Below are 10,048 nucleotides of genomic sequence, written 5' to 3' on the forward strand. Positions count from 1 at the left end.
AGAGAGAGAGAGAGAGAGAGAGAGAGAGAGAGAGAGAGAGAGAGAGAGAGACTTTATTCTCTGTTCAGGTAGACATTACTCCGCCATATTAATGCTCTGAATACCGAAGATTTCCCCTTGAATTAAGGTGAGATACACACACACATATATATATATTTCACAGACCTGTATCACAGTGTTATAATAGTTTTGTTATTCATAAGAAATTGTTAAAAACCTACCCAAAATAAGCAGACAATGGTTTAGAGGACAGACACCCAGCCCGAGTCATAACAGGAACACAATGTTTGCCGTCTATCACCCGGTTTACAAATCAGACCCATCGCTTGCTTATCTGACGTCAAAGCTCAGTCGTGTATCACTACGCCACATTATCTAACATACAACACACTGGTACATTGACAGACCGCTACACCTAAAGTGAGATCGAACCCCTCCTAGTACAGATCATCCTAACTGACCTTCAGTCTGTCCACCATTGAGCATCCCTCACATCACATTTTTGATCTATCAGACTTGAGTGTGGTTCTCATGATTGAACATTTTACACCAAACCTACAGTTACCAGCAGCAACCTAATACTCACAAAAGGTCAAAGCACTTTTAATCTGTGGTCAGAATGGAAATGAATGAACATGCTCTTCTCTGGCTTTATCCGTGGACTCAAATGGTCAGTGATTACACAAGACAATAATGACCACGGAAAAATAAAAGAGCTGGAAAAGGGCTGTAATATATTTGACCTTCTCCACTGCCGCAGGTTTTCTACAGCAATTAAAATCGTTGGTTTTGAAGCTGTTGTAAATATGAAAAAATATATTTCCCACATTGTTGCATGAAAGGAAATTTGTAAATACATACAATTAATATAACATAATTACTCAAAAACCTGAAATTCAAGACAGGGCTGAATATTTCACTCTGCTCTTCTTCTAGCTGAATAAACACACGGCTAGCTCGCCGTACATAAACCTGCAGGTGACTTTCAATTGGTTGCGTCTTTTCGCTGAAGCCTGTTATGTCTGTGATGAATTCCTAAACGCTGTATTAATAAACAGACAGATAAATAAGGAGTGGGCACAGCTCATCAGGCTGCCCTCTCATCAATCCCCACCCTCCTTCGCGTGGGCATCGCCAAAAGGTGAGAGACACATCCGTCAAGCCGCTCATCACGGTGGAGCAGATTTGATTTGTCAGGCAGTGTAACCTTGAGGCGTGTTACAGTGGCTCACATGTATCGTCGGTCCCTCACACGATGCGATAACTAATGGGTTTGCATACAAATTTAACACACAGGCACAGCATCGTTCACTCAAGTGATCCTTCAGTGCAGCTCAGACCAACTCACTGTGAAATAATCACCTGGGGGCATGTTGCGGAATATGTTACAGATTTGCGTTCATGTCCAAATACAGAAGAATCTCGAAAGTGTGCATTCCGGTTATCAGCACGTTTTCGTGGCAGAAAATGAAATTCAAGCATGAAAAATAAAAAGAACAGAATAAAGAATTATGTCAGATTTGTTGCATTCGACACCATTTTATTGAGCAACAACTTGTGTCTGCAAGATAAAATACTCTTATGCACATTAATTTACAATAAATTCCATGTATTCTCTGCTTACTGTACAGGATGATTCATTCATTTTTAAGAGCAGTGCAATAGTTAACATCCCTGGAAAACAGTGGGATGCTGCATTCATGGTAACTTGAAGCTTTTCTCTCTCACTGACTCTGTCCCGACCGTGGCTTTACCCTGCCCACCTTCACCTCTGGTGCAGCAACTACGTAGACAGCATCTCTGTGTGACTTCATCATGGGTTCAAAGGTCCTCTGACTCAGGGATGAGCACGGGCTCAAGGGAAACAGCAGAGAGGGGGATTGGACCGCCGGTCGACACCCACCCCAGAGCAGATCTGTTGAAGGAGGGTCGATCTACCTCCGCATCCCCCTGGAGCTCAGGGTAGTTAGGGAGTGGTTCCACCTGGAGGGACTTGATGGTAGGATGTCTAGGTGCTTTGCCGAAACCACCGAACGGGGTCGCCACCCTGGAGGTGACGGAGTGACAGTGTTTAAACAGTAGTCGTCATGTGCTAATGAGAGGGACTGCGGTGACATTTGAAGTGATGCAACTAATTAAAGCCAAGCAAAGACTTTGACCGGAGGACATGTTCTAAGAGACGGCTGCTTTGAGTGAGAAGCACACTTTTGTACATGGAGTTAGATGAAGGACGGTACTCGTTTTGCCCACTCAGCATTTGTGTGCATGATAAATAAAAGCAAAGCTAAGTCAGTTTTGAATAAATAAATATCACAATTTCATGAATTAAGTAGTGGTTGCTGTTTACAGAAAGTCACAAAGGCTAAATAACAGTTCAGTTTACATGTGTATGCTTCTTTAAATGTGACATTTTGTTGATCATTTTATTTTATTAATGACTTGCTGTCCACATGTTATATTGTACCTGTTGAAACTTTTGTATCCCGGTATGTCTGGTCTAGGCTCCGGCTCCAGCATATGTGCGATGAGCATGTCAGCCAAGGCCGGGTCACTGTTGATGGCCTGCTCCCAGGGCGAGTGGTAGGACTTTGGTACAGCTGTACTGTTGAACTTCTCCAGAGGGATGTCTTTCAAAGGACCTCCGTACCCTGGGTGGGTTTACAACATAGAGAGTGATTGATAATAAAGCTTTCCTAAAGCCAAATAAAGAGCAGGCATTAGTATTTCCATTTCCATTTAATTGTTTTCAATTTACTCAATTCTGGAGTCGAGTTTGGGCCTTTCCCCACATGTGGTTAGTAATGAAGTGGAACTTAATAGCCAAAGTCAATAATATTTCTGAGCAACAAAGAAACAGGCTGTCCAAAAAGGGATGATCCTTCCCTTTGATTTCCTATTGTATGAAATGATTACAGACTGGTCAGCTGGTCATGGGTAAATTTGAGTAGGAGTGCATGCAGTCTGCTGATGTCTCATCATATGATTTATTGGTAATGAAGTTAAAACAACCCAAAGTTCAGACTAGGAAGCAGAGTTGCAGTATTTCACACTTCTCTGAGTTTCCATTAGAGCAGTTAGCCACCCAAAACCATATAGAGACTGTGTCTGCCCCACGGCCACTTAAATTAATTAAATCAAAAGTATATACACACACACATATATAGTGTTCAATACATGAGCGTGCAACATTGCAATACTTTCCACTGGTTTTGCTCTCGCCGTTAATTCCTTGCTAAAGCAAAACAAATCAAGGGGCAGCCTCCCTATAGTTCTGTGTGTTGATGGGAGAGGCCTATCCAAAGCACTATCCTTCAAACCTAGCGCTTCACTCAGGGGGGGCTTGCAAGCTCAGGCATTACATAACACAGGGCGTCATGTCACGTCCAAACCTCTCGCAATGAACAATCCCCCTTCCTGACTTTATGTCTTGCCCTGAGGAGGAAGCAAGAGAGACCAAACAGACCCGCGGGGAGGTTTACAGATTTGGGCGAAATCTATTACAAAACATTGTGGAAAAGACTTTCTGAGGCCATGGAATATTGTTCTTGTTGTTGGCTGAGTTATATGTGAATATTTTTGAGGGAGAGGACTGTCACACACCCAGCTCTATGCACTCTATGTGGAGATGAAAGTGGGATCCAGAAAAGCCCAGAAAAGCAAGAAAAAAAGTGTTTTTGCTAGTTTTCTAAAACAAAAAAATGGTCCTATATCGAAAGGCACATGTATCTATGCTTCGTTTTGCTAAGTGGCACAAAACAATAAAAATGCACATACAGTAGGTGACCCTTTATCAACATCTATGGCACTATGCCTCCTATTGGAAATTGTCATTTAGTTTCTACTTTCTTCTATCTTCAGCATATTATCTGTCTTCACCGTATAACACTGTAGCCTGGTTAAGACATGTTACTGGACAGGAGTATGGAACATGCACCCCTGGGTAAATGAGTGCTATTTTAAGAGTTCTCACTATTTGATACCTAATGCACTCTGGCCTGATTTCTGCGAAGGCCGGAGTGACTTCATTGAGACACTGAAGGTTGGTGTCTGGTCCTGAGCACCAGAAATAACACCCCACCCCTGTGCAGACGCACTCGTAACTAAATCAGTAGCGGTTTTGTGTCCACTGGGCAGAATTAAGACACGAGGGAGGAAGTGAGTGCAAACCTGATGGTATCTGTGGCACAAGAGTCAGACAGGAAACACTTCCCGTGGGTAAAAACTCAACTATTTTGAAAAAAAGATGTTCAAAGCTGATTGTAATGAGGACGGATAAAGAGTTGGAGAGTGAGAGAATTTTGGGACTGTGGAGGAGTAGATATGAAACAGGAGTGAGATGAAGATAGAAACACAGGAGACAGGCAGAGAGAGGGGGAATAAAAATGTGTAATCATATTTTGCTGGCGGCCAGCAGATTCCAGGCAAAGCCTGTGTGAGTACAAACAATGAAAAACATCCTTATCAAAACATGGAACATTCAGTGCATTGTGGAGAGCAGATTCACACCCTCTATCCACCGGGAGCATTACAATCTCATGAGCTGTACATCCAGTATGTTAAAGGAACAACGAAAGAGGAAGTTAAGTATGGAGATATTATACCAAACATGTTAATGAAGCCAAAACCTTGCACGATATGACAGCAACAATTGTAGCTAACATAAAGGACAGGACTGGGCTTTGTCAGTGATGATGCAATAAACGGAAAGCATATATAAGTGCGGTAAGGTCACTGACTGGAACAGAGATCATCTGGTTTGTTGACCCAACCTTAGCTACAGTATGTCACTGCCGCAATGATTTTGGGTCCTTTTTGGTTTTATTATCACCTACCCGGGGCGATGCTGTCTGGATTTGGCCCCATGCTTGCATCTGGTGTGTCAGAGGGCACAGCAGGCGGTTGGTCGACATCCACGTTGTTCTCGCCGCTGTGGTTGTCCGTGGCACTCCCATTCTCAGCTTGAGAAAGTATTATGTTCTAAAAGACAGATCCAAGAGGTGAGTTGAGCTTAAAACAAAAGTTAAACAGGAATTTAAGATTAAGATTTAAGTTTAAGATTTCAGTCCGTTGAGATTGAAATTTCAATTTTGACCCAGAACAGTAGTGGATTTTTGAGCATCTCAGCAGGTGTAGTCGCCCAGTTGGCTTGGAAATGTAGATGTTTAAATATCCATTTTAGTAAGCATGCGTTTACCAATTTATTTTTGATAGGTCGTGTAATATGATTGAAAGCTCCAGAACAGCTATTTAAAGTGCAGTGTGTAAGATTTAGCGGCATCTAGCGGTGAGGCTGAAGGTTGCAACCAACTGAAACTTCTCCCATGTGCTCAGCATGAAGGATCTCACCACTTCGTACATAGATATAAACGGCTTATTCTAAGGTAACGTAAATATAAAGATTCTTATTTTCCAGTGATGATACACTAAAGAAAACAGCTCTAAACATTATATTCCATTTCTGTCAATAGATACCCCTAAATGCTACACACTGTACCTTTAAGTGGACCATATGATGGCATTGTTTTATCAACAATTTCCTGTCTCACGGCACTCTGGATTCTTTTTTTAATTCAAATAAAATGTTTTTCAACACCAACTAGAGGCAGAGAAACTGCCTGTGTGTCCACTTTTCCTCAACAAGAAACAGTGCTTTGTGGGCTGGGACAAAATGTACTGCAGCCAAAGCATCAAGCTTTCATCCCTCTGAAAGATATTCATGATGATTTACTCCAGGACTTCCTCAGGAAATGTTGACAACTTGAAACAAAATCCCTCTGTTTGCCCCGAGCAATAAACAAACCAAAGATATGCGAGTTCTTCTCACTTCAAAGATGAGGCGAAACATTTCCCTGGAGCAGAACAATTAATTTATCTGTGGACTTCATGAGGGCAATAAGTACACAAGTCACCACACAAGTAAATGAAAGAGGATATAATTAGTGCTGCTAAATAATTATATGTAGCAAAGAGAAACTTAGTTAGTTTATCTTGATTAAATTTTACTGAGAGCTTTGGTACATAAATTGCTTTATGTATAACCAGGCCACGCTAACATAAATGCTGAATTGGCACACTGCCCATCTATACACAAAAGGGCATTAATAAAGTTACTTATGACCGACTGGAAGACTTTTGTAACTCCTATTCTGTGCCACTCCAAGTCTGCAGCACGAGTCAAATAAACACTTTGAGTGCTTAATCTTTCCCACATATACTTTGTCAGGATGTAAGGTATTGTGTGAGTGTTTTTTCGAGTGATGGAGGGGAAAGATGTGGGGGAAATGGATGAATGGGCTTGAAGAAAACGCACTCTGAAGGTGACAGTGTAACAATAACCTCCTCATTAATCTGCGTTTTATTAGTGTGATAATAATCCATATTAATCTACTGTGAATTTATGAGTTAAAAAAAAAACATTGAGGCAAATACAATTATTTGCTTCCTTGCTGAGAATTGCCAGAGCCATGCCAGCCGTTTCCCCCTGCTTCCATTCTTTATGCTAAGCTAATTAACCTTTAGCTCAACAGTTAACGCAGACACTTGTGTACTATTGATCTTCTCACCTAACTCTTGGCAAGAAAGGGGTTCTGTGTAACTACTCCTGGAACAAACAATGTCGACAGAATTGACATAATAAAATTATTTTTCTTTTCTTTCATGCGTGTTTTTTGTATGTATCCATTCACATATGATTATTGCATCACGGCTTCTACTTACATTGAGCTGTTTGTTGTTCTCATTACGGACGCTCTCAAAAGTGTATTTTTCTGAGCGTCTCTGGCGCATTTTGAAGAGACGGGAGCCCCGGTTTGAGGCAAGAGACAGCTCCTCCAGCATGATGTCCTTAGGCACGTTCATTTTCTTCCCAAGATCCATCTCTATGTCTGGACACAAGGAGACATTCAAAAGACTATAAACGGCTTGTGTATATACAATATATACTTGTAAATTGATCTGATTTCAGACAAGATATTTTACAATTTCCCATACTCCCACCAATCAAACCTCATTGAACATAAATTATATTCCCACAGGAAAAAAACAAAAAAACTGCTGCAACAAAAGCACTCTACATGGACTGCTGACTTGGTACTACTGCCAATATGATGAATGAGCAATTATCTTCTCTCGTAATCCACTCTTCTCTAGTGCTTGTTTCGTGGTTAGCGCCACGTGCTTGCTACTGCATGCTGATCATGGAGATGTCACAGGCCTATATCCAAGTGTGAGGCGCGTAATTTGCCAGAATATCGTTCAGCTGTCAGTAGCCTTCAGACCTAGCAACACAGTTGTCCTCGCCCTGAAATAGCTCGTTCAAAGGACGACAAAGGGATTAGTTACTTTGGCCCATAAAAGTATTCATTTACTTATTTATAGTCAGGGTCATAGAAGGGAGGGTTGGCAACTGCTGCACTGGCAAATGATGGGCTCATACCTTGTGGCAGTGTCCAGTGCGTCTGGCAGGGTGATCCGCTGTTTACAGTACAGTTAATATGACTGAGAATTAAATGTGTACTGTAAGGGCGTGGAAGGAGCAGGATGTGAGGAGAAGGAGAGAAGGTGTGAAGGAAACAGAAGCAAAGAAAGGATGCAACAAGAGAAAGAGAGAGAAACTGAGAGGTCAGGGGGATTAGAAAACAAGGAAGTGAAGAGGAAATGACACGGCTACCTTCCTGGGCTTGAACCTCCTTGCAGATTGCTGCCGCCTGCATTTTCCTCTCCCCGGTCGTCATGGTGGAGAACTGTGACATAGCTGCCCCTGGGGAGTCGGGGGTGAGGCAAAAAAGTCACAGGAGACAAAGCACATCAGTGCAACCTGTTCAAACGTACAATGAGACACAAAAGCAAGACAACACGGCTGCATGTTGGCCATCAATTGGCCAACATTGAGAAGCCACACCACGCACAAAGACCCACCAAAGCAGATAGAATTTATTACGGCAGTGAAAAGGGCGAAGTTAGCACATCCCTTTAAATAACCTTGGGCTGTTAAACGCCAAGCACATGCTCTTCAGACATGGCAACCAGCTGTGTCAGGGGTCTGGGAATCAATATGTTTGAAAATACCCAAGTGGGCTGAAAGGACACAGATATGGAACATGTTGTCACAGCAAACTGGATGAAATAGCCCCACGGAAGTTCACACCAAGGTGTCAGTGAACACAACATGAATGTTTCATTCCAATCCAAAATTCTTTTCACAAAGTTTCTTGGTGGAACAAAGTAGCATTTCATGGCCAAAGTCTATTCACCAAGCAAATCCCTCATCGTTTTGGTTCAGTAGATATGAGGCAAGTTTGCAAAGTTCACTTTTATTTTCAACAAAAAAAAACTTCAGAATACTATTAGTTGTGTTCACTTTGAAAAAATTGATGTAAGCAATCAGATGTATGCATACTTGCTGCTGTTAAATCGGATTATTCCCCACATAAAAACGTCAAGCAATAAGACAAAAGGGGTCTTCACGATTCAAAAACACAACTATAAAAGAATATCTAACAGAAACAGTAACACGAGGCAAGCAGTTTGATTGATAGGGAAATTAAGAGGGAGCAACTGTAGGTGGTTGTGAGAATCATGCTTGAGTCAAAGTGGAAGTGTCATGTTACAACTTAACAGCACACCTTTGGAGAGGCCCGAGTGATGGCTTACCTGTCCTGAAGGACCCCTTTGGGCGGAGTATTAAGTTGTGCCTGTCTCCTCAGGGTAGGAAGTCAGAATGGTAAGAGGAGAGAGGGTCAGACAGGGTAGTGCAACCCGTGTGGGTGCTCGTGCTCCACGGCACTGGGGCTTGTCATGGAGAGGGTGAGCAGAGGGGGCTGCAACCACTGAATGAGCGACTGAATGAGTGGGTGGGTGGGTGGGTGGGTGTCACTTTGGCTGTTGTCATTGGTATTTAGTTCAGAAGCAGAGGGGTGACTAAATTTAGAGCAATGCCACTGCTGCTCGCTTTGCCCTCCATCTAGCTATCTATCTTCCTGCCAGTAGCAGGAGGATCAATATCACTGATTTCAAACCAGGAGTGCCCCAGGAGGGATGTCTGCACTTGATTAAGAGTATGTGAAATAAAAATAAAAATGATATTAGCTGAAAATTAGCATGCTGGCAGAAAAGTTATGGAAAAATGGTTGAAACTGATGATGAAGGATTCTAACATAAAACATGCAGTCAACATGACTGCATGAGAATGTGCTTTATCTGTGGCATGATAAAGGTCAATAAAATGTAAGCATTGGAGTAAACTGCCTATACAAAGAGCAATAATCTGTTGCAATAGCGCAACTTTGCACATATAAATGAATTAAAAAGCACCGAAGGGTTGAAAACACTCTTAGAAACTACTGACAAAGCTTTAACATAAAAAATAAAGTTGTTTCAGCAGCAGTTGTCTTCGTCAGCGCTCCAGGATTGTAGTGTGCAGCTAACAATAATTATATTCAGTGGGAACACGACCCCTTCAGGGCCTACCGGCCAATCAGATACTATTTGTTTTAAAAGCCATCATGTGATATAGGAGCAAGGCCTAATAGGGTGCACTCACTTTATAATCCAGTCACTATGTTTTAATTGACCTTGCTCAATTTAATTTACCTCCAATATAATTCTTAACTTGATAACAGAGACAAATAAAGGACGGCAGGTCCGCGGGGGAGTAAAGCATAAGGTTGGATGTTAAAAGCAGCCAGTTCACTGGCATACTGCAATGCCTGGCATGAAGAAAACTAGTCCAGCAACCCCATCCACAAAATGAAATATTTCAAAGCTATGTGCATTGCTCTTTACCCTTTTAATGACATTTGAATCCCAGACACAATATTTTCTAAATCTAAATTGGTAGGGGAAATAATTTCTGTTCGTCATCTCCCTCTGCGTCCTTATCTCTCATCCTCTAATGCTTCGGCTACAGTAGGTACCCACTGTTATTATGTAACTGGTGGTCACCATGGAAACAAGTCCCCACCAACCCCTTCCTACCCCCCCCCCCTCCCCTTTGCTGGATACGGAGCGAGTGACTATTCAAGACAACACATCGTACAAAAAGCTTCAT

General features: G+C 42.1%; 1 protein-coding gene across 1 annotated transcript; it reads right to left on the minus strand.

Moving 5' to 3' along the window:
- Positions 1–1,337: 1,337 nt before the first annotated feature.
- myoz2a (myozenin 2a) lies at positions 1,338–10,048 on the minus strand. The gene is made up of 6 exons (XM_031851023.1): positions 8,653–10,048; positions 7,670–7,759; positions 6,718–6,884; positions 4,833–4,977; positions 2,465–2,648; positions 1,338–2,047 (listed from the first exon to the last, which is right to left on the minus strand). The coding sequence occupies exons 2-6, from the start codon at positions 7,749–7,751 to the stop codon at positions 1,822–1,824; spliced, it is 804 nt and encodes a 267-aa protein (XP_031706883.1). The 5' UTR covers positions 7,752–7,759; positions 8,653–10,048; the 3' UTR covers positions 1,338–1,821.

This window comes from Anarrhichthys ocellatus, unplaced genomic scaffold (genome assembly GCF_004355925.1).
Source record: "Anarrhichthys ocellatus isolate YVR2014 unplaced genomic scaffold, GSC_Weel_1.0 scaffold11, whole genome shotgun sequence".
In the NCBI taxonomy this organism is placed as follows: domain Eukaryota; kingdom Metazoa; phylum Chordata; class Actinopteri; order Perciformes; family Anarhichadidae; genus Anarrhichthys; species Anarrhichthys ocellatus.

Bases quoted from the DNA above. Each gene is read 5' to 3' on its own strand.
- myoz2a (XM_031851023.1), bottom strand. From the start codon at position 7,751: ATGTCACAGTTCTCCACCATGACGACCGGGGAGAGGAAAATGCAGGCG. The intron at 6,885-7,669 runs GTAGCCGTGTCA...CCTTGTGTCCAG, and splicing joins GGAGGTTCAAGCCCAGGAAG to ACATAGAGATGGATCTTGGG. The intron at 4,978-6,717 runs GTAAGTAGAAGC...TCTGTCTTTTAG, and splicing joins AGAACAACAAACAGCTCAAT to AACATAATACTTTCTCAAGC.